At 45.0% G+C, this 24,172-nt stretch overlaps 1 protein-coding gene across 1 annotated transcript in view; it reads left to right on the forward strand.

Moving 5' to 3' along the window:
• The window catches only part of LOC148148247 (mediator of RNA polymerase II transcription subunit 12-like protein), a 120,256-nt gene that overhangs the window by 63,921 nt on the left and 32,163 nt on the right, over window positions 1-24,172 (forward strand). Inside the window, exons 5-6 of the mRNA XM_087993928.1 lie at window positions 417-576; window positions 22,986-23,158. Of these exons, the coding sequence (XP_087850054.1) occupies window positions 417-576; window positions 22,986-23,158 (333 nt within the window). The remainder of the gene's footprint in view (window positions 1-416; window positions 577-22,985; window positions 23,159-24,172) is intronic.

Consider the following 24,172-nt stretch of genomic DNA (forward strand, 5'->3'; position numbering starts at 1 on the left):
CTATCCAGGCCTGTGGTTACAAATTTAAAAATTTATGTTGTTTTTTTTAATATAAAGCAGGATTTCTATTTTATTTTGTTTCCTTTTTTCTCTACCTGAGTTATCCTCACTGTCCTGATTCCATGCTTGTGTTACAGTACCATTGGTGTAACTCAGTCTCTAATAACTGGTCCAAATGCCCAACGTTGATGATGAATGTGAGCTGGCTATGTTATTTTGAAATCACGACCTCTGTTTCTCTGACCCAAACTGGACAGCATTCAAAACAACGATTACTGATAGGGTAGTGACGAGGTGCAAGGTGTGGGTAGGGGGTTTGCTGCTTTTTTTTTTTTTGCCTTTTCTGAATGGACCCAAGTATTTCTGTGCATTATTGACTTATGACCAACTGCATTTTTTTATTTCATTCTGCATAGGTCCCCATCCTTAGCAAGAAGGAAGAAGCGTTTGCTTACTTGGCCAAGTATTCTGTGCCAATGTTGAGGGGAGCGTGGTTGATAAAAATGACCTGTGCATATTATGCTGCTATTTCTGAAGCCAAGATTAAGAAGCGACAAGCCACAGATCCCAACCTCGGTAATGAGAAAAAGCAAATTTTCTTTTTTTCTGTCACTAATTCGATGATCACTTGCATGTAAAGGAGAATATTACTGGACAAATAATGCTGGAGCTTTGTCTCTGTGACACATGACAGTTAAACATATTATAGAAAGCTGTTAGCAGCTGAAAGGGTTAACTGATATAATATAAGCTCTGCCTATCAGGGTATAAAGGACTGTTCCTGGTGAAGCTCACCAGTTTGTTACCAGTTCGGTGGTTACTCTAGTATTCAAGTTCCATATAGCTCAATACCGACATGTACTTGCATTCAAGTCTGACCTGAGACCTCCCAAGAGACAATGGTGTAACCCAGATGTAATACAACTAGCTATTAAGCACTATACTATAAGCCTATTCATGTTCAACAAGAGTGAGCCTCTCTTCTGATGAAGAATTCACATGTGCAACCTAGCCTGTTTAGTGTCAGTATCTCAGAAAGCTACAAATAACAATGTTTGCTAAACAATAATAAGATGGATTTTCAAAGCACTAATAATGTGGTAGATTGGCCCAAGCGCTTCACAACAGCGTTATCAAACAAAATTTATCACCAAACCTGATGAAGAATGTTACAATCTTAGACCAAAGTGCATAATTTACGTTATGATCTGGCTTGGGACCAGAAACATTACTTTTGAAAGTAGTCAAAATATGAGATCCGGGGGCATAAAGAGAACAGCATTCCGTGGTTTTGAACAAGCAGAAACAAACTCTACAATGTTAAAGAACAGCAAAATGATGAACAGTACATACCCTATTATTAATTCTGGATGTTAGAATTTTGATAATAGACTTTGAATGAACACCTCAAAGTACATATCAAATAGCAAATATGGTCGAGATAGATCCGATGGATTTGGCAGCAGCTCTGCATAGACATTATTCTAGTTAAACTTCACAAGTAATTATTTTTCTCTTTTTCCAATCTGACCACTCTCTCGCCGTGCCAGAATGGACTGTCTCCGTGACTGTTCGGATTAACCTACGATGTTATTGAATGGGGGGGGGTCAGACTTGAAGGACCAAATGACCTGCTTCTGTTTGTTATTGATATTCTCCTCTCCTGGTTGATCATTCTTGTCTCATGTGTCTACACCATCCCTGGATGCTGAAACTACGTTCCAGTATCCATTCACAAGCTTAACTCTAGCTCTTCACCACCAACTAGCTTCACCAAGTTAAAACTTAGGTTTTTCCCTCGACCTCTGATCCCGCTCAATTGCATTCAGCAAGAGCTGCTTGTGTGCTTATCAGCTTCCACCATCGCATCTATACTGAAATATTAATGATACACACACTCACAGCTTCATCCAACACACAGCAACCATCTTGTTTTCTCATCTCCTCAGAATGACTTCTGAAACGTGACTCCCACAATTGGCTGTCTGCTAATTTATTGAATTCCTTTATGGGTTTTCACAGCAAACTGCCATCCAGCTGTTTTTGATTTCTCAGTCAGTGCCCCTGTGCAGAATCTGTGTAGGTAGCTGCCTTTCCAATATTATGGTGAACTGCAGCATTCGTAATGATTCTGCTTCACACGATCACTCGCTAATGGTGTCGACAGCTTCTAAGCCTTGAACTCCTCTTCAGTGACTTGCTGTAGATTCAAAGAGTTTTGGATGACCCAAGTTTATGGAGGACAGAATGTGAAGGTGACGATGGTTTAGTGGCAAAATCACTGGACAAATAATGCTGGGCTGCGCAGTGGCTCAATGGTTAGCACTGCTGCCTCGCAGCGCCAAGGACTGGGTTTGATTCCATCCTCTGGTGACTGGAGTTTGCACATGCTCCCTGTGTCTGTGTGGGTTTCCTCTGGGTGCTTTGGTTTTCTCCCACAGTCCAAAGATGGTGGATTGGCCATGGGAAACTGCCCCATGGGTTAGCTATGGGAAATGCAGGGTTACATGGATGAGAGGGTGGGTTTAGATGGGATGCTCTTTGGAGGGTCGGTGTGGAATCAGTGGCCTGCTTCTGCACTGTCTGGATTTGATGATCCTCACAATGCTGAAAACCAAGCTCATGTTTTGGGCACGTGTTCAAATCCTACTGAAGCAGATGGTGAAATTTGGATTCAATAAAAAAAATCTGGAATTAAAAACTAATCAAATATAACCACTGTCGATTTTCTGTCCAATAGCATCTGGTTCACTAATACTCTTTCAGGGAAGGAACTGAAATCCTTACCTGGACTGGACTACATGTGACTCCAGATCCACAGCAATGCGGTTGACTCTTAACTGTCCTCTGGGAAATTAGGGACGGACAGTAAATGCTGGTTAGCTAGTGACACCCACGTCCCATAACCAGATTTGAAATAACTGTCCTGAGTGACCAATCGAAAACTTTGTTACAAACCCCTCCCTTATTCCTGGGCAGAATTGAATTGTTAGAACCCAGCCACTTCTGGAACTGTCTGTTCCATAAATGCTTCTGGCTATAGATTGTTGGCTTACTAAGTTGGATGCAAATGGGACATTTCATCACAAAAATGAATGGGACTCGCCTGGCCGAAGACGTAACATTATCTTAAAAGAAGAGAGAATAGTAGAGGGATGGAGAGTTTGAGTGAATTCCAGAGGTTAGGGCTTTGATAATTTTAGGAATGTCCATTGATGTTGAATCACGGAATACATAAGAGACCAGATTAGAGTAGCACAGATTTGTGTTCTGGATGGGCAGGATTTGAAGAGATTTTAAAATGCAGGCATTACCAGACTGGAAACCAATATAAGTTAGCAAGAACTGGGTGAGAAGTGAATAAGACTAATGCATATAGGTCACTGAATATAGCAGATTCGGTGGCTTTTCACCATTGGAGCGTCTGTCCAGCCGTGATGACATGTAAGACTACCTTGTTTACTAGCTTTCAGAATCTTTAGGATCACGATTTCTCACATCCTGGTTCTAGTGGGATGAAGCCTGTTGACACCAGCCTGTGCACAATTATCAATGTTATTCCAAAGACTGGAGGGGAGGGGGGGAATCAAAAGCAGAAAGTGTTGGAAGCACTTCACAGGCTAGTCAGCATCTGTGGATGAGCTAACATGACTAAACACGAGTCTGAGCTGCTCAACATCTGCCAACCTGAATAGACATAAAGTTCAGAATCAAAGAGAAACTAAGCAGGTCTGTCAGCATCTGTGGAGAGAAAGCAGAGTTAATGTTTCGGGTCAGGTGACCCTTCTTCAGAACTGATCGTGGCAAGGAAAAGGTTGTTATATAGCAAAAGGCAAGCTGTGAGGAGGTTGGAGGAGTACATGTTGGGTGGAGAGAGAGAGAGAGAAAACAGCAGCTTGCCAGGCAACGGAATGGATGAAAGTCAGCCTGGGGGAGTCTACAGCTGCTTGTGGCTGACATTGGGTAGCTTCTGTTAACTGCCCCTGTGATGACAAGGCCTGCTGTGTGGGAGTTGGGGTACGATAAGAGTCCAGTCCCTTCCCACTTACATCTGCTATGTCAGTTCACGGTATCCAGCCACCTTCTCTTCGCCATGGGCGTGCAATCCTTTTGCACGTCCATCCCCCATCAGGATGATCTCTGGCTTCTCTGCTTCTTCCTTGGGGAGGGGTGGGGGGAGAAGGCCTGAATGGTCCCCATCCTCCTCCCACCCTCCTGTGCTTGGCCAAGCTCATTCTCACTTTGAACAACTTTGACCTGTAGAAAGTGAGAGGAGTTAAAGGTGTGGCCATGGGTACCTGCATGGGTCTCAGTATTGTCTGTCTCTTTGTGGGTTACGTGGAACGTTCCTTGTCCCACCCCTGCTCAGGAACCACCCGTAACTCCGTCTGAGGTTTACGAATGATCTCGGCAGTGCTGCTTCCCCACCTTCTGGAATTGGAAAAGTTTATCCGTTTCACTTTCAGTTTTGACTCTGCTCTCACCTTCTCCTGGTTGATCTCTAACTCTTGCATTCCCTGTCTCGTCAAGTGAGTTTCCATTTCTGGGGAGAAGTTGGCGACCAATATCCACTATAAGCCCACAGACTCCCAGAGTTACCCTGACTATACATCCTCGCCCTGACTATACATCCTCACCCTGACTATACATCCTTACCTGAAAATGTGTTGCTGGAAAAGCACAGCAGGTCAGGCAGCATCCAAGGAACAGGAGAATCGACGTTTCGGGCATAAGCCCTTCTTCAGGAATTCCCCATTTATATTGGAAGACTGTGTGCTCAAGCTCCACTCTGAGCATGATCCATGCTGTCACTGTAATGTGGTAACGACGGAGTGCTGCAGTCCTTCAGATGAGATGTGGAGCCTAGTTATCTGTCTGCTCTCTCGAATGTAAAAGGAGAGGAATTCTTCCTACGCCACGTCCAGAGCCCTGATGGACACGGTAAAAGATGCCAAGCTGCACGACGTCTTCAGCGCCCCTGCAGACGGAGCGCAGCGTAGATACACCTAGTCATGGGCAGACAGGTCTATCCGCTCAAGGATAGATTACCGGTTTGTGTCCCGAACGCTCTCGGTCAGATCCACTGATGTCAAGCCGGTGTTCTTCTCTGACCACTGCCTCCTGCTGGCCGACTGTCACCTACAGGACGAGCAGCGGCTGGTAAGGGAACGTGGAAACTGAATACTAAGCTGTTGACCCCGGGAAACATTGAGGAGCTCAAGAGGGGCTACGCAGGTTGGAGAACCGTGAAGCCCCTCTTTGAGCCCATAGCGGACTGGTGGGAAACAGTAAAAGGGGACATCAAGAGATTCTTCATCCTCCAAAGGTGTTCAGGAGGTGAGAGAGAGGCGGGGAAAACTGAGCCAGCTCCAGGAAAGTATGCAGAACCTGCTCCTGCTGCAGACGATGGCGGTCATTGTCACGGAGGACCTCAAGGAGGTGAAGGGCCAGCAAGCCTCGCTCTTTGCTTCGGAGGCCTCTGAGATAATCTTCCGGTCCAGGGTCCGCTCGGTGGAGCAGGACGAGACGTGCTCACGTTTCTTCTTCCAGAAGGTGCACAAAGAGAGCTCTGTGCTCAGCAGCCTGAAGGAAGAAGATGGCTTAGTAACGTTATCTCAGGCTGACGTCATGAGGATCAGTAAATCCTTCTATGCCAGTCTGTATGATGCGAAGCCGACCGACAGCGCGGCCTCCCAGTCGTTCCTGTTCTTTATCACGGAGGTCTTAGACGACAGAACACTGGAGAGGCTGGACCAACCGCTATCTCTGGACGAGCTGACCAAGGCCCTCGAGTCCTTCGAAAAGAATAAAACTCCCGGAAGCGACGGCTTATCGATCGAGCTCTATTCCGCTCTGTGGGACTTGATTGGCCAGGACCTGCTGGAGGGGTATGTTAGTATGCTTCGGGCAGGTACCATGAGTGAATCCATGAGGAAAGGCATCATCACCCTCATCTACAAACGGAACGGGGAGAGAGAGGAACTCAAAAATTGGAGACCAATCACACTGTTGAATGCGGATTACAAAATTTTGTCAAAGGTAATCGCCAACCGGGTCAGGTCTGCTCTAGGGTCAGTGATTCACCCTGACCAAACCTGTGCTGTGCCGGGCAGGAAGATTACTGAGAGTCTCACACTCCTCAGGGATACGATCGCCTATGTGCAGGACAGAGGGTTGGGCACCTGCCTGATCAGCCTGGACCAGGAGAAAGCCTTTGCCAGGATATCACACACGTATATGAAATGGGCTTTGGGGAGGGAATCTGCAATTGGATCAGACTGCTCTACACCAACATTGTCAGTGCAGTCTCAATCAATGGGTGGGAATCAGATAGCTTCCTAGTCCGATCTGGAGTCAGGCAGGGCTGCCCTCTCTCTCCTGCCTTGTTTGTATGTTGCATAGAGCCATTTGCCGAGTCCGTCAGGAAGGATGCGAGCCTGAGAGGGGTGACTATTCCTGGCAGCGAGGGCCTGCAGGTTAAGGCCTCCTGTACATGGATGACGTCGCCATTTTCTGCTCTGATCCGCTGTCCATGCACAGACTCATGTGCATCTGTGACCAGTTCGAATGGGCCTCGGGGGCCAAGGTAAACCGAGGCAAGAGCGAGGCCATGCTCTTCGGGAACTGGGCCGACCAATCCTCGATCCCCTTCACCGTCAGGACTGACCACCTGAAGGTGCTGGGTATTTGGTTCGGGGGGGCTGGGCTGTGCGTCAAGTCTTGGGAGGAGCGTATCAGCAAAGTGAGGCAGCAACTATGGTTGCTCTCCATCGTGGGGAAAAAACCTGGTCATCAGGTGTGAGGCACTGTCATTGCTATTATACGTGGCACAGGTCTGGCCTATTCCCAGAACCTGTGCCGCTGCAGTCATCCGGGCCATCTCCCAATTTATATGGAGGTCAAAGATGGACCGGGTTCGAAGGGACTCGCTGTACAAAGATCTGGGCAATGGGGGGAAAAAATACCACCCAATGCCACCCTCACCCTGATGGCCACCTTTGTGTGTGGCTGCATCAAGCTGGGCGTGGATCCCCGGTACGCAAACACCAAGTGTCACTACGTACTGAGGTTCTACCTGTCCCCAGTGTTGCGAAGGATGGGCCTGGCCTCGCTGCCGCAGAACGCTCCGAGTAGTTAGACCATTCCGTATCACCTGTCCTTCGTGGAGATGTTTATGAAGAAAAACACCTTTGACCACAAGTCCGTCAGGAAGTGGTCAGCACGTAGTGTCCTTGAAACCCTTCGGGAAAAGGAGAGGGCGGATCCTGTCGAGCGGTTCCCTGAGCAGACTGTCAAAGCCATTTGGTAGAATGCCTCATCGCCAGAACTTTCAAACAAGCACCAAGACATGGCTTGGCTGGTGGTGAGAAGGGCTCTGCCTGTGAGATCCTTTATGCACGCCCGGACTCTCAGCCGCACCGCACGCTGCCCTCGAAGTGGCTGCGGGGGGGACGAGACTGTTACACACCTCCTTCTGGAATGTGCCTATGCAGAGGAAGTCTGGAGAGGAATGCAGTGGTGTTTGTCGAGGTTCATCCCGAGCAGCGCCGTGACGCGGGACTCGGTGTTCTACGGTCTGTTCTCCGGGGCGCGCACCGAGACAAACATCAACTGTGCCTGGAGGATCATCAACTCGGTGAAGGATGCTCTCTGGGCAGTTCGAAACCTGTTGATCTTCCAGGTGAAGGAGTTGACCCCGACTGAGTGTTGCAGACTGGCACATTCCAAGGTCCAGGACTACGTGTTGAGGGACGTGCTGAAGCTTGGGGCAGCTGCCGCCAAGGCGCAGTGGGGAAAGACCACCGTGTAACGTCTGCCTGCCTAAAGAAGAACAGGGGGCCCATGCAGTCATTTGGGCTCTGCTGACGCCTCAGCTAAGAATGTAATCATACAGACCTGTAAATAGGAATGATTACTCTGTTTCGGTATGGAAAGAAATGGAATGTTTACATATGTATGGCATGTCCAGTTGTATAGATCATCAAAGTATTTATGAATAAAGTATATTTTTTAAATTTAAAAAAAAAAGAGGCATTCTTCCTAGTGACTCGAAATATAAGAAAGGCTAGCAGGGTTACAACTCTAGCCTGCTCAGGCATTCAGTAAGATCATGGTTAATCATCTACTACCTCAGTGCCAGTTTTCCCAAATCCCCTGAGTCATGGCCAATAAGTTTCCTAAAACTAGCAGTTTATTTTTTTTTTTGAAAAGACGATTATCTGGGTCACTGTCACATTGCTGTTTGTGGGAACTTGCTGTGTATAATTGCATCATTTTCTATGTAACAACAATAACTGCATGGCAAGGAATACCTCTGTCTTTGGAATGCCCTTGAGCTTATTAAAAGTGCTTTACCAATGCTAGTCCTCCTTTTGTTTTCTTAACAGTTCTTATAACTTTTTGAAGTGTCAACCTTTTTATTATTCCTGTTGCAACCTACAATACGTCATTCCTTCCCTCCTTCCATCCTCCTCTTTCCTCCCACACCACCCCTCCCCCAGCCCCACAATCCCTCCAGTGAATCCTTTCTGAAAACTCATAAATATCTTTTGTGCTCATAAGTAACCACAAGAACAGATGTACTGGAGAGATCAAGTTCGGGAAGTTCCCTCGAGTGTATTTGTTTCAAATTAGTGATAACATTTTGTTTATGCGGGTTTTCTGCCTCCAGTCTTTGTCCTTTTGCAGTGAGAAAGAAAATGCTCCCAATTAGCTGGGGAGCAGATGTACGACAAGTAACTCCCCATGATTAAAAAAACTGCCGTGTTTGTTATATTAAAAAAACCCCAGAGGTTTCTGGGTTATACGCTATAGTGCGGAACTCTCCTTGGTTGTGATGTATACCATTCTGTTGGTGCCAGCTCTGACCGATTCACAACTCTGTTCCTATTTGCATGTTGTTTCCTGGCAAGGCAATTCACCATTTTCTCTTGCATCTGTTATCTACCTTGCATCTGGCACACCAACGTGTAATTTAACCCCATTTTGTACATGTGCAAACTAAACTACCTTTGCAAGACTGTGTGCATTTGATATTGTAAATCAGCTTGCATCAGTCCTTTTGCTCATTTTATTTACTGAACACTTTTTTTTCTACTTTCTGCTTCAGAAGTTCTTCCACTAAGTTCTGAAAGCAGCGTCACTGCAACAAATGTGAGAATGGAACATATGTACAGCATGGTGGCTCAGTGGCTAGCACTGTTGCCTCACAGCACCAGGGACCTCAGGCGACTGTCTATGTGGAGTTTGTACATTGTCCCCGTGTCTGCGTGATTTTTCTCCGGGTGCTCGGTTTCCTCCCACAGTCCCAAAGATGTGCAGGTCAGGTGAACTGGCCATGCTAAATTGCCCGTAGTGTTAGGTGCATGAGAGAGAAATGAGCCTGGGTGGGTTACTCTTCGGAGGGTTGCTGTGGACTTGTTGGGCCGAAGGGCCTGTTTCCACACTGTAGGGAATCGAATCATGTAAGAAATTCGAGCTGCTGTGCTGTGGGCCATTTGGGCCTTTTTGAGCTTGCTTTACTCTCGACAAGATTGCAGTTACCTCATCCTCAACCTTCCTGCACGGTGCCCATCGCTTTTTGTTCCCAATTAGTTGGAAATGGTGTTGAAAGTCCAGTGTGTGTTCTGTAAGAAATCCATAATTAGGCCAGAAAACCAAGTACAGGTAGTTCTAGGATAATGCACATTTCGGCAGTGCGATTTGGCTAGAAGGTCTCTAAAGAATTAGGGAATGATATTTTCAAGAACATTTCCCTCTGTTCACAATAGTGTGATTCCAGTGCGGATTGGTTCACACGTTTTGTTCTGCGCATGTGCCGATGTGCACTCCGGAGTGTCTGCACCGTTCTGCACGTGTGCCGATGCCAGCTGCCGATAGCACAGCTTTCTGTGAGGGGGGGGTACAGTGGAGAGAGCAGGTTTCTGTGAGGAGGGGGTATCGTGTAGAGAGCAGGTTTCTGCGAGGGGGGGGTATCGTGTAGAGAGCAGGTTTCTGCGAGGGGGGGGTAACGTGTAGAGAGCAGGTTTCTGCGAGGGGGGGGTAACGTGTAGAGAGCAGGTTTCTGAGGGGAGGGGGTATCGTGTAGAGAGCAGGTTTCTGCGAGGGGGGGGTATCGTGTAGAGAGCAGGTTTCTGCGAGGGGGGGGGTAACGTGTAGAGAGCAGGTTTCTGAGGGGAGGGGGTATCGTGTAGAGAGCAGGTTTCTGCGAGGGGGGGTATCGTGTAGAGAGCAGGTTTCTGAGGGGAGGGGGTATCGTGTAGAGAGCAGGTTTCTGAGGGGAGGGGGTATCGTGTAGAGAGCAGGTTTCTGAGGGGAGGGGGTATCGTGTAGAGAGCAGGTTTCTGCGAGGGGGGGGTATCGTGTAGAGAGCAGGTTTCTGCGAGGGGGGGGTAACGTGTAGAGAGCAGGTTTCTGCGAGGGGGGGGTAACGTGTAGAGAGCAGGTTTCTGAGGGGAGGGGGGTAACGTGTAGAGAGCAGGTTTCTGAGGGGAGGGGGTATCGTGTAGAGAGCAGGTTTCTGCGAGGGGGGGGTATCGTGTAGAGAGCAGGTTTCTGAGGGGAGGGGGTATCGTGTAGAGAGCAGGTTTCTGCGAGGGGGGGTAACGTGTAGAGAGCAGGTTTCTGCGAGGGGGGGGTAACGTGTAGAGAGCAGGTTTCTGCGAGGGGGGGGTATCGTGTAGAGAGCAGGTTTCTGCGAGGGGGGGTAACGTGTAGAGAGCAGGTTTCTGCGAGGGGGGGGGTAACGTGTAGAGAGCAGGTTTCTGCGAGGGGGGGGTAACGTGTAGAGAGCAGGTTTCTGCGAGGGGGGGGTAACGTGTAGAGAGCAGGTTTCTGAGGGGAGGGGGTATCGTGTAGAGAGCAGGTTTCTGCGAGGGGGGGGGGTGGTACCGTGTAGAGAGCAGGTTTCTGCGACGGAGTACCGGGCGGAGAGCGGCTTTCTTAAATTTTTCAAAGTACTGTGTTAAATTTACTTTTTGTTTTGATGATCAATATGATCTAAAGAAAGGCTACCACAAATTTCATATTGGATTTATTTGAGACTACCTTATATTCAAGCTCCCAGTTGTGAATCCTGGTTGAAGGGATGCAAAAGCCTAGTGGTATTATCGTTGGACTGTTAATCCAAGGACCCAGATAATGTTCTGGGAAAGCTGGTTTCAATCATTTAAGGTGTGCTACACTTTATGTTAGACTTTTGGGTATTTTTGAGCGATCGTGAGTGATATTTCTTTTCTGGTTTGCCCCTAACTACACTTTTTTTCCCATAGGCCCCACTATTTCTATTGTGATTTTTCTGTTAAGCGAGGGTCCACTGGAACACAACTGCAGTGTTATAGGAGAAACTACCTGGAAGTTGTGTGTTCAAACTTTCATTTCTATTACATTTAAAGGAATGTTGCCTATTTAATAACCATAGAATAAAGAGGTTAATAACTTTTTTAGTCTAGATGAGCCAAGTCTGACTGGTTTGGATGCCTCATACAAATCTTTTATCAGCACTTATGTTTATTCATTCATGGGATGAGGAGGTTGCTGGCTAGGCCAGCATTTGTTGCCAATCCCTAATTGTTCAGAGGTTAAGAGTTGACCACTTTGCTATGGGTCGGGAGTGACGTATAGGCCAGACCAGGAAAGGATGACATTTTCCCTCTTGAAAGGACATTAGTGAGCCAGTTGGGGTTTTCCGACCATCGACAATGGTCATCATTAGACTGCTAATTCCAGATTTTGTATTGAATTCAAATTCCACCATTTGCCATGGCAGGATTGAAACCAGCCTTCCAGGAACATTATCTGGATCCCTAGATTAACAGTCCAACGATAATACCACTAGGCCATTGCATCCCTTCAACCAGGATTCACAACCGGGAGCTTGAATATAAGGTAGTCTCAAATCCAATATGAAATTCGGGGGAGCCTTTTTTTATCCTACTCCTTTGAATCTGCCTGACCTACTGCGCTTTTCCAGCAACACATTTTTAAGCTCTTGTTCTCACAAGGACTGCTTTGAGGAAAATCACATTGATGCATTTTAAGGGGAAGTGGTAAAAGGACAATAGGGAGGAACAGAGAAGTGAAAGATCATTAGCCTGACAGGTTAATTCTGTTTCTCTCTCTGCAGAGGCTGCCAGAGCTGCTGAGTTTCTCCAATGAGCATTTTATTATTTTTTATTTTAGAAAGATGTGGAGATGTGTCTAGATGAAATCAGTTGGAGGAGGTTTGTAGGGAGCATAAGCATGAACATTAGTTTGTCTCTGCGTAATTTTACATTTTTTTAATTGTAAGTGGAACTGATTTTTACCTTTCAATTTGGAGAAAAGTCTGAAGGTTTTGAGTTGTGTGCACGTTGTAATATTCTGGGTATTAAATGTGAATGTGAAATGTGAACAAGCGTTAAGCAGTTAACAAATCAATTGGCCTGTGCTGTCCAAGAAATTTGAATTTTAAAAATCACAAAATAATTCCAAGCCAAATGTTTGCACCCAGATTATAAGACCTTACAAAATAAAATCTCACAGCACAAGGGGATCATTGACTCATTATTCCCGTGCCAGTTCTTTCAGCTATCCTTTTAGCCCTATAAATAATTTCATCACCCTATAAAAGGTTTTGTTTCAAATATTTATCCAGTTCCCCAAATGTTACTGTTGAATCTGGTTTCTTCACCTTTGCAGGCAGTACATGAATCATTCACAAGCTTTTAAAACAAAAATTGAGGCAGCTATCCTTCATGGTTGAAGAAACAACCAATGTGAATGGGTTTGTGGAAGGTGAATGGATCAAGGGAAATGAATTAGAATTAGCTTTATTGTCACACGTACTCAAGTAACAAAAGAACAGGAGTATATGTACAATGTCCCAACACATGGCACCATCTTGGGTATAAAGTACCTAGGTACAAAAAAAATAGAGAAAATACAGAACAAGGTTACAGCACATTACAGATATACATTGTGTAAGTAGAAGGTAGAAAAATAAGAAATAGAGCTTAAAAAATAGCCTTTACAGTAGATAGTTGACCAAGAATTGGGGCTGTTGAAAAGTAATAGTCTAATGATTTTAACTGTTCCCCCCCAAAATAATGTTTTCTTCATGAGTCAGATGGTTTGCTACTTGTAAAAATATAGGAAATGTTACTGGCATTAACAGTCATGCAGTGAGTAATGTTTTTAATCTTGGCAGTGACAAGCAAACCCTTTAAACACTAAAGTAACCAACAATAATTTAATTCTTTTGAACATGCAATGTTTTGAATTGGGACAGTGGTCTGGATCCTTTGAGCATATTTGTTTAGGTCAGCTGAGAGCCACCTCCTCGCTTTGTCCCGGTCAGGAACGTTTTCTGAAATCATGTGTTTTACCCTTGGGGGGGGGGGAGCACCCGTACCAAAGTGTATGTTCTGAGGTGGCCTTCATTGATTGGCTGGCCGCTTTTATTCATGCCACAGAGAGAGTTGGTAATCTGTGTAATTAAGTGCAACCTGCGTGGATAATGAAAATCACGATTGCGACATGCACACCTCAGTTGTCACTGTTCAAATTTTTTGAATCCATTTGGAAGCCAACCAGAAATGTTAATTTGTAAACTCCTATCAAAGATTACAAAGCTACCCACTCAAGTTACTAAATGTTCTTCTTTAACTTCGAAGAGCTGGGGGAAAGGAAACTCCTTTCGGTGCACTGAAACTCCTCTCTCCAATACTCGGCCATGTTCCACTCTACGACATCTTAAATATACCTTTTTTTCCTTTAGAATGGGACTTGGTAGATGGTTCTTAATATTTATTATTTCGGCATATGCATCTTTGAAATGTCTGTACTTTTGAGTTCAGTAATTCTGACTTGATTGGAATGAGGATCATGACAATGTTCATTAAAGGACAAAGCAGCTCATCTATGATCTTCAGTGTACACTCCCTTCTTGGCGCACACTGCTAATTCTGTGTACTATCTACAAGTTGCACTGCAGTAACTCACTAAAAGATTCTTCTGATAGCACCTTACCAACCCACAACCTCTACCACTGAAAATGATAAGGATTGTATTTGTTTGGGAACCCCAAACCGCTGCAGGTTCCCGTTCAAGTCCCACAACATCCTAACTTGGAACTGAATTGGACTGAATTATCTTTATTGTCACATACTCAAAAGGTTCAGTGAAGCGTTTACAAGTTTCAACTGATGGTGCCATTGTAGGTACAGATTCTGAAATACAAATACTTCAGGGGAAAAACAAATTAGGAAAATAAAGAAGTGAAACATACAGCATTACAGATCATAGGAATAAATTAGAAAAATAACGAAATAAATAGTTCAGAATAACAATCCTTCCAACCCAGTCTACGTCGGCACCTAGCCTCTAGTCTGGGCTGGGCCTTGCACTGGCTCTCACCATGAGGCTGGGAGACTGCTCTGGAATCATCTCAAGGCTGGAGGTCCATGCTGAGGCCATGCTGGGCTGCCATTCCTTCCTGCAGTGTCACTGGGTCGAAACCGTGGAACTCCATTCTTAACAGCACTGTGAGTGTCCTCACACCCCATGGACTCAAGAAGGTAGCTCCCCACTGGCTACTGCTAAGCAATTAGGGACAGACAATAAATGCTGTCCAATCCTGCAATGCCCACATCCCATGATTCGGGTTCTAAAACTTGGTTTGTTTTTTTTTTGCCATGACATAACCAGTTTTTATCTTTAATCATTCTTCGCTTACTTTGAAGTTCCCATTGTAATCTGTGCCTATCCCAGAGTGACTACATTTGTTTGTTCCCTGCAGTATCTGCATTATTGTATAGTTACTGCAAAACCTCTTAGGTTGAGCTGTGCTCCTCTGGTTGGCTTCGTGAAATATTTCTTTTAAGTATCATTATTAGTGCACAAATGGAACTCCATTGAATTATTTTTGTAATATTTATTGTGTTAATATTTCTTGAAACATAGTCCTTTTAACGTAGAGGTTTTCCAATCAGTTAAAGGATTCCCTCATGTTGGAAGTATTTATTTGAAATTTTAAAGTGCGTATTTCCCCGATGCTTTTGTGTAAAAACTCCAGCAGGATTAGACAGTGCAGCTCCTCAAGCCTGCTCTGCCATTTATTCCAATCTTGGCTGGTTTCATCTCAGCCTCGACATCACCTTCCTGTCCACTCTCTGTAAGCCATCAACCCATTACACGTGAAAAATCCTTCGCCGCCTCCTTAAATTTACTCCATATCTCGAGCATCCACTGCACTTTGGGGTAATGAATTCCACTGATTCACAAGAGAAGTAATTTTTCCTCCTCTCCATTTTAAATCTAATACCTCCCGCCTTAGCCTAAAATTGTGACCTTTTGTGAATACTATGGTATTGAGCTAACTCTGAGTTCTGCAACATAGCTTCCTTTGACATGTCCAACAGCTCCCAGTGGCTGTGTATCCCAGATTTCCGATTTCTCCCCATTCTCAGAAATCCATTTCCAAAGATGTTTTGCAGTGCTCCCTAGCTCACCATTCCGACAGCCGCCTTAAATATGAGCTCTGTCTCTACAGTTCCACCCCCATCCGCCTATTTGTTCCTGTGTTTTTATTACCCAGTTTGTTTGCTAATTTTGTTTTAAGATGTTTTAATTCATTCCACACGAGCACTATAAAACAAAATAGCGATGCTCTCAATCCATGACATTTGTCACAACCAAGGTAATACTTTTCATTGGCATTTGAATCTGGTCAAGTTAAACTCCTTTTCCAATTGAAAAGAATGCCAGGTAGTTTGCCTTATTCAATCAGTTTAAAGCAAGTGTGGTTTAAGTGGCATGGATTGCGCTGCAGTAAGTTTATTTTATTTTGTTTGTAGAAACAAAAGTGAAAAATGGGAAGAATAAAGAGGAAGCAGAAATGTCTGATGTGTGGTTTAATATTAAAATTTTCAGGATTTTGTTTTAGCTCAGTCAGTGAGCTGGAAAACCAGCTGGTGGTGAGTTCTCCAAACAACGGGCAATATTGGGTTTGCCCAAGGTTCAGTTTGTAACCCTCCCCACCCTCTGAGATGATGGGCTGCAGGTTTAAATCTCCAAAAAGGTGGTATGCAGGTGTAGCAGTTTTTAAGTATCAGAATGGGTTAGCATGCAGGTACAGTAGGAAAGCTGACGGAATGTTGCCTATAATTGTGAGAGGAATTGGATATGAAATTATATTTTTGTTTTGCAGGGCACTAGTGAGACCACATCTGGAGTAATCTGCACAGCATTGATCATGTTGTTTAAAGAAAATGCAAATATGTGGATGCAGTTCCAAGAATGTTGATCAGATTAGGATCTGCGCTGGATGGGTTTGTTTTATGAGCAAAGGTTTGGCGGACAAGGCTTGTATCCACTGGGAGAAAGTGAGGACTGCAGATGCTGGACATTAGAGTCAAAAAGTGTGGCGCTGGAAAAGCACAGCTGGTCAGGCAGCATCCGAGGGGTCGAAGAGTTGATGTTTCAGACATAAACATAAGGGAGGGTTATGCCCGAAATGTCGACTGTCCTGCCCCTCTGATGCTGCCTGACCCCCTGTGCTTTTCCAGCACCATCCTTTCGAGTGTAGAATTTGTAGGTGACTTGATAGAAGTCTGCAAGATCCTGAGGGGCCTTGCCAGGGTAGATGTGGAGAGGATTTTCCCCTTTTAATAGAAATTTGGAATTAGAGGTTGCCAGTTTAAGTAGGGCTGAAGCTAATTTTCTTTTGAGGGTTGTTTTTTTTCAAACTCTTCCTGCAAAGCTGGTGCAAGTAAGGCAGTAATGGATAGATATTTGAGTGAAGATTGTGGTGGTTGGCAGCAGTGTGAATTTGAGTGTACAATCAGATCAACCATGACTGTATTAAATGGTGGAGCAGTCATCATTGGCAGTCCCCTGTTGACGAGGATGATGCTCCTTCACTCTCTCTGGGTGAGTCCATAGGTGGCCATACAGACCGATGCGGCTACCACAAGCCCTGTTACATTCCAGGCACAAGGTGGTCGAGGGAAGGGGAGAGTGGTACGTTGGTGTGGTAATGTGCGCCTTACTCTGTTTTAGCCTGGCTTCCACTTTTTCTCAATGGCATGTCTCAAGGTGCTCAATCACCTTCCCGGATGCTGCTCCTCCATACTTCACCAAGTGAGGCCTTGAGTGTATCCTCTGTCCCCCTGGGCCTCACCTGCTGTTTTGAAGCTGAGAGTAGAACACCTGCTTGGGGAGTGTCGTGTCGGTCATGCGGACAATGTGCCCAACTCATTGCAGCTGATCAAGGGGCATCAGTGCCTCAATGCTCGGGATGTTGGCCTGGAATGCGTTGCCAGCTGTGGTGATGGAAGCAGAGTCACTAGGGACATTTAAGCGACCACTGGACATGCATATGGATATCAGTGAGTTGAGGGGTGTGTAGGTTGTTATTTTATTTTACATTAGGATTAACCCTTGGAATAACATCGTGGGACAAAGGGCCTGCTCTGTGCTGTACTTTTCTATGTTCTATGGCTAATGATGCTGGTCTTGCTGCGTCTTTTTCTCAGTGGATTCACAGGATCACGTACAGGCAGTGTTGATGGTACTGCTCCATCACCTTGTATCTGCTGTAGACAGTCCATGTCTCAGAGCCATCTAGGAGTGTCTTGAATGCATCCGACAGCATGTTAGATGCCACAAACTCAGCAATACCTTGCACAAAATAGAGGAGGCCATCCATCAGCTGAAGAACAACAAGACTGCAGGAGCAGAAGGTCTCCCCACTGAAGCATTGAAGTGCAGCTGCAGCTCCACGTCCTTGCCTACCTTATCTGGAAGGTGGAGTGGTCTTGAGAGGCTGAATAGCCTACTCTTGCTATTTAATAAAACAAACCACTGCAGAAGGTGGACGTTTAAAATGAACAAAACAGAATTCCGAACAAAACAGAATTCCAAACAAAACAGAAATTCCAGACAATTGCAAGGTGATGCAATTTGGAAGATCAAATTTAAGTGTGAATTATACAATAAATGGCTGAACTCTTAGGAGCATTGATGAACAGAGGGATCTGGGCATGCAGGTCCCTGAAAGTGACAACACTGGTAGATAAGGTGGTCAAGAAGGCGGACGGCACGCTTGCCTTCATTGGCTGGGGCAACAAATACGAAAGTTGGTAAGTTATGTTACAGCTGTACAAAACATTAGGCCACATTTGAAATATTGTGTGCTGTTCTGTTAGCCACACTACCAGAAGGACGTTGGTGCTTTGGAGACGGTGCGGAGAAGGTTTACCAGGTTGTCCTGGATGGTTTGGTTATGAGGAGAGGTTGGATAAACTCTGATTTCTTTCACTGGTAAGACAGAAGCTGAGGCGGGCAACTTGACAGAAGTCAATAAAATTATGAGAGCCATTGATGGTGTGGATAGTCAGGGACATTTTCCCAGAGGACACTGGTTCAAGGTGAGAGAGACGAAGTTTCAGGGAGAAGTGTGGAGAAAATGTTTCACACAGAGTGGTAGGTGCCTGAAATGGACTGCCAGCGGAGGTGGTGGAAGCAGACATTAGCAATGTTTAAGCTTTATCCATTGACACAATGAATGGGAGGTGAGCAAAGGATTAGAAACTGCATAAGGGCACTAAGTAGCAGGCCTAAATATGGATACGGAAATGACACGAGCTTGATGGGCCGAAGGGCTGTTCCTGTGCTGTATTGTTCAGCGTTCGTTCTTTGAAACTGCTGGAGAAACTCAGCAGGTCTGGCAGCATCAGTTAACATTTTGAGTCCTGTGACCACGAAGGTATCCCTGAAAGCTCTCAGGACTCAAAGCGTCAATTTGATTTTCACCAATGCTGCCAGATCTACTGCATTTCTCCAGCTGTTCTGGTTTTGTCTGTTGTACTCTTGCAACAAGTTTGTTCATAAATCCCAGTCCAGGGTTTAAGTGCGCATATTCAGATTTGGCAATCCGATGATGTATTGAGGGAGTCATGCACTCTTTTTGTAAGTGACCTTGTTTGGGTGAGACAGTAATCTAATGCCTTGTCCACTCTGGGCATGGAAACACGATTGCATGACACTATATAATTCAAAGATGAGAAGTAGAGTTTTCCCTGATGACTCGGATAACTTTTAACCTTCAACCAGTATCATTAAAACAGTTTATCTGATCATTCTCGCATTACTATTTGTGCGAGTGCGATGTGCTTATTTGTTGGAGTGTTACCTGCACTGCATCAGCATTTCATTGGTTGTGAGGTGGTTTGGTATTTCTGTTGCCCCTTGAAGGGCTAAATTAAAGCATTTAATTTGTTGTTTTTTTAATATGTTAGGAAATGGAAGCTGACTTAGAAAGATACTGCAGCCTGGCCTGACCTGAGTGAGATCCTTAACGTTTCTGTTTATATTTACGAAAGGCAAATGTTAACAATATACAACTCCTACAATCCCTCCAGCATGTAAAAAAAAAATCACTGCCTGATGCTTACTACTCAAAAAAAAAAATTGTTGAATTGGATACAGTAGAATGATTTGTCTGTTACACCCATATTGCATTTTGGAGTTCATCAATAAAGATGTGCATTCTGACAATCTGTGTTATGGTAACAAGTAATGCAGGTAAGATCTTCCAGAACTACTTTAACCTCGTCAATGCTGTTGCAAATGGATGCTCCATCCCACTTCCTAACCACATCACATTCACGATTTATGATGTTTTAATTCTAATTTCCACCTTAAAACACAAGCTTTTGGAGCGTTGCTCCTTCAGTGTCCGAAAGCTTGTGTTGGACTATAACATGGTGTCGTGTGATTTTTGACCTTGTCCAACACTGACACCTCAGCATCATGGCTACCATCTTAAAAGAAAATGCAATTCATTAGCTTGTCCATTTCAATGAATGTGCATCAAAAGGTGAACATTGCTACCAATGTACCCATGGTATGTGGTATTCGGTAGCATTGTGATATTGTAATGGATTAATAATCCACAGGCCCAGAATTAGTGACGCTCTGGGTACATAGGTTCAAATCCAAAAATGGCAGCTGGTGGAGTTTGAATTCAGTTGGTAAAATCTGGATATAAAACTGGTCTAATGGCAACAAAGGGGGAGGCAATGTCCTAATGGTATTGACGCTTTGCTGTTAGTACAGAGACCCTGGTAATGTTCTGGGGACCTAGGTTCAAATCCTACCACGGCAGATGGTGGAATTTGAATTCAATAAAAAAAAATTAGGAATTAAGAGCCTAATGATGACCATGAATCCATTGTCGATAGTCAGGAAAAACCCATTTGGTTCACAAATGCTGTTTTAGGGAAGGAAACTGCCACCTTGCCTGTATTCCTGATGAAGACCTTTAGCCCGAAACGTCGATTTTCCTGCTCCTCGGAAGCTGCCGGAACTGCTGTGCTTTTCCAGCACCACTCTAATCTCAACTCTGGTTTCCAGCACCTGCAGTCATTGTTTTTACCTACATGACTCCAAATCCATAGCAATGTGGTTTACTTTTAACTGCCCTCTGGGCAATTAGGGATGGACAATAAATGTTGTCTGGCCCATGATGCCCTCATCCCATGAATGAATAAAGAGAAAACTTGTCAATTGCCATATAATTGCATTTAGTTCACTAATGCCGTTTAGGATAGGAAACCTGCTATCTTACCTGGTCTGGCCTACATTTGATTCCAGATGCCACAGTATGTGGTTGACTCTTAACTGATCTGATCTGCAAATCACTTGAGGGCAGTTGGGGGTGGGAACAATATACAGAGGAACCTTGATTATCCGAATGAGATGGGCGGGCACTATTTTGTTCAGAGAATTGATTATTCGGTCAATCGATTCAATGCCTTCAATGCGGGAGTTTTCTATTGAGTCTGCTCCCTGATCAGGAGACTAGTCAGCAGCACAGTGTGCGCGAGCCCCCACCTGCCCACCCCCCAAAACCCGTCCGCCCCATGCCCGACCCCCAATCCCGTCCAACACTGCCCCATGCCCCCGCCCGCCTGCTCCCCAAACCCCTCCAACACCTCCCGCCGACCACCCCCTGTCTGCTCCCAATCCCGTCCACTCCACTCCGCCCCCACTCAATGTTCGAACCCCCCCCCCAGCTGCCCCCCCGCCCCCCCCCCACCAGGGCAGCCGGAATGGATGCCAGCAGTAAAAATATTGCTGCCTTTGTTGGGTAAGTCTCCAAATAACACGTGCACACAGACAGCCACACACACAACTTTTTAACTGCAACTTTTTGACAAGTTCCACCTCTGCCCTGTATGGGAGAATGTTAGAGAGAATATCTGGGGAAGGTGGGTTTGGGATAGAACTCCAGGTAAAGTGTGTGGAGAGGGAGAAAGAGCGAGAGGTCAGTCATTTGGAGACCGATGAGTGCCCAGGCAATATGTCCAGGACTGTTCTTGGTAGAGACTGTTTGTTTTTAATCGGTGTAAACAAAAGACTCAATCAGGGTTGAAATAGCTCTTTCATGTAATGTTTCTGTTGGGACCTCGAGATCTCCTTTGGATAATTCGATATTCGGATAATTGATATTCAGATAATCGAGGTTCCTCTGTACATGCTGCCCCTGCCAATGAAAGCTACATTCCATGAAAGAATTTTTATAAGAAAAAGAAATCATTAGCTGGTTTTGTAATGTGGTATTATGATCTGTTTTCTCTAATGCTGAAGTTAAAATCAGCCAGTCTTTCAAAAATGGTTTTAACTTTGGAATGTGTCTACTATTAAGTAAGCAAATGAGGAACCGGTTTTGTCGATAAATGGGCAGAGATTTATGACTATGTTGCTGGCTGTTAATAAAATTATTCAAATGAGAGAACTTGCTCTCTGATACTCACCTGCACCAAATGAGGTGTGAACTAATGACTTTATAGCTTGAAGGTCCTTGTGGCTTGGTGTAGTGTCCCTACCTCTGAGGCAGGAGGCCTGGGTTCAGGTCTTAACTGTTTGAGAGGTGTGTCATTCCATCTCTGAACAGATTGATTGGAAAATATCTTGATTTTATAGTCTGACATAAATGTGTCCTACTCTGCTCATGCTGTTCTGCTGTCTCTATAGGTTAGAATTCATAAGACAATGTGGAGCTTTGGAGTGGGGGCACAGTGGTTAGCACTGCTGCCTCACAGCACCAGAGACCCCGGCTTCAATTCCTGCCTCAGGTGACTGACTGTGTGGAGTTTGCACGTTCTCCTCGTGTCTGCGTGGGTTTCCTCTGGGTGCTTCGATTTCCTCCCACAGTCCAAAGATGTGCTTGTTAGGTGAATTGTCTGTACTAAATTGCCCGTAGTGTTAGGTGAAGGGGTAAATGTAGTTGGAATGGGTCTGGGTGGGTTGCTTTTCAGAGGGTCGGTGTGGACTTGTTGGGCCTGTTTCCACACTGTAAGTAATCTAATCTTTTGTGGCACAGTGATAGTGTCCCTGATTCTGGACTTGGAGACCTGGGTTTAAGTCCCACCTGCACCAATAACATCTCTCAATGGACTGATTAATAAAACAAATGAGCAAGGCTGCATACATACCATTTTGGAGACAGAGAATGTCTCACCTTCTGTTTTTATTGACCAATCCCTAGGGAGACAGAGCACCTTGGCTGTTGATGTTAATGGTCAACCATGCTCCTATATTTCATTCATGGATGTCTGTTGTTACTTTAAATCTTACATCTGGATCAGACATGCTCAAGTTCAGATGATTGTGCTCGATGCATCTTACCTTTTACTTGTACTTGCTATCACTCACCAGTCTCTCTTTCTAAGTGATGTTTCATTTTATCTACATTGTGGCATCTAGAGGCTCAATTGCTATCTGTGCAGGATGGACTGATCTCCATTTGGCTGGTTTGATCCCAGCTGAACAGAGGTTATTGCACCGGCAAGATCTGGCACAAGTTTCCTCATCTGAGGGTCTGGATGTTCGAGTCTCTGTCTTCTCTTGGACGTGCTCCTAGTTTGTGGGTGGTTTCCATGGGAATGTTCCTTTTTGAAGTCTGCTCCTGATCAATTCTGTTGCTGCTTCTGTTTTTACAGAATGGACTCAGATTCTGACGAGGTACCTTCGTGAACAGTTGGTGAAAATTGGGGAACATCATCACGGGCCAGCTGGACAGGGTCCCATGTCCACGACAACAGTGCCTCCGGAGGTGGAACAAGCAATAAAACAATGGGAATACAATGAGAAGCTGGCGTTTTACATGTTCCAGGTAACTAGGGTCATGGCCTTGCGAAGTGATCTTGGAAGATCCATCACATGACATTTTCTCTCCACCCGTCCCACTCAGTTTAATGGCATTATCTTCCTTCCCCGGTCTCTGATATTGTTTATGATAAATGGAGGTATTCAAAAAAAATTATTTTAAAAAAGTTGCCTTTTTTTTGTTTCATACTTTTTAAAAACATTTTCTCCTGGGTTACTTGCACCTGGACATTAATTGTAACTTTGTGGAAACTCCAGGATAATTCTGAAGGGCGAGGATCCTCTTCAGATGATGAGACCACAATGTTCAGAGAGGACTTTAAACACCGAGGCTCAGTGGTTAGCACTACTGCCTCACAGCTTGAGGGACCCGAGTTTGATTCCACCCTTGGGCGACTGTCTGTGTGGAGCTTGCACATTCTCCCCATGTCTGTCTGGGTTTCCTCCCATAATCCAAAGATGTGCAGGTAGGTGGTTTGGCCATGCTAAATTGTCCATGGAGTTCAGGGATGTGTAGGTTAGGTGCATTAGTCATGGGAAATGCAGGGTTACAGAGATTGGGTAGGGTAAGGGGTCTGGGTGGAATGCTCTCTGAAAGGGTTGGCGTAGGCACGTTGGGCTAAATGGCTTGTTTTCCACACGAGGGATTTTATGGATTTTATTCTCCTCTTCCTGCACATGAAAGACTGGGGTATGATTTCATGGAGTCTGACACAAGGAGGAGTTAGCTCTAGTTCTTGAGGCTAAAGGGATCAAAGACTATGGGGAGAAAATGGGAAGGTGACGCTGAGTCGAATGATCAGCCATGATGATACTGAATGGCAGAACAGGCTTGAAGGGCTGAATGGCCTACTCTTATCTTCTATGTTTCACATTTCCATGTGGGATAGAATATGAAATGACCATTTTGTCCATCAAACCACCTCTGTCTTGACCCTCATTTTTATACAGAAACATTATCAACTAAGATGAACTGAATTGTACAGTAGTGTGATGGTTAATGATATTGTAACTCTTTACT

Source organism: Chiloscyllium plagiosum, unplaced genomic scaffold (assembly GCF_037043375.1).
Source record: "Chiloscyllium plagiosum isolate Xiang-an unplaced genomic scaffold, Cpla_swu_hap1 HiC_scaffold_13, whole genome shotgun sequence".
Lineage (NCBI taxonomy): Eukaryota > Metazoa > Chordata > Chondrichthyes > Orectolobiformes > Hemiscylliidae > Chiloscyllium > Chiloscyllium plagiosum.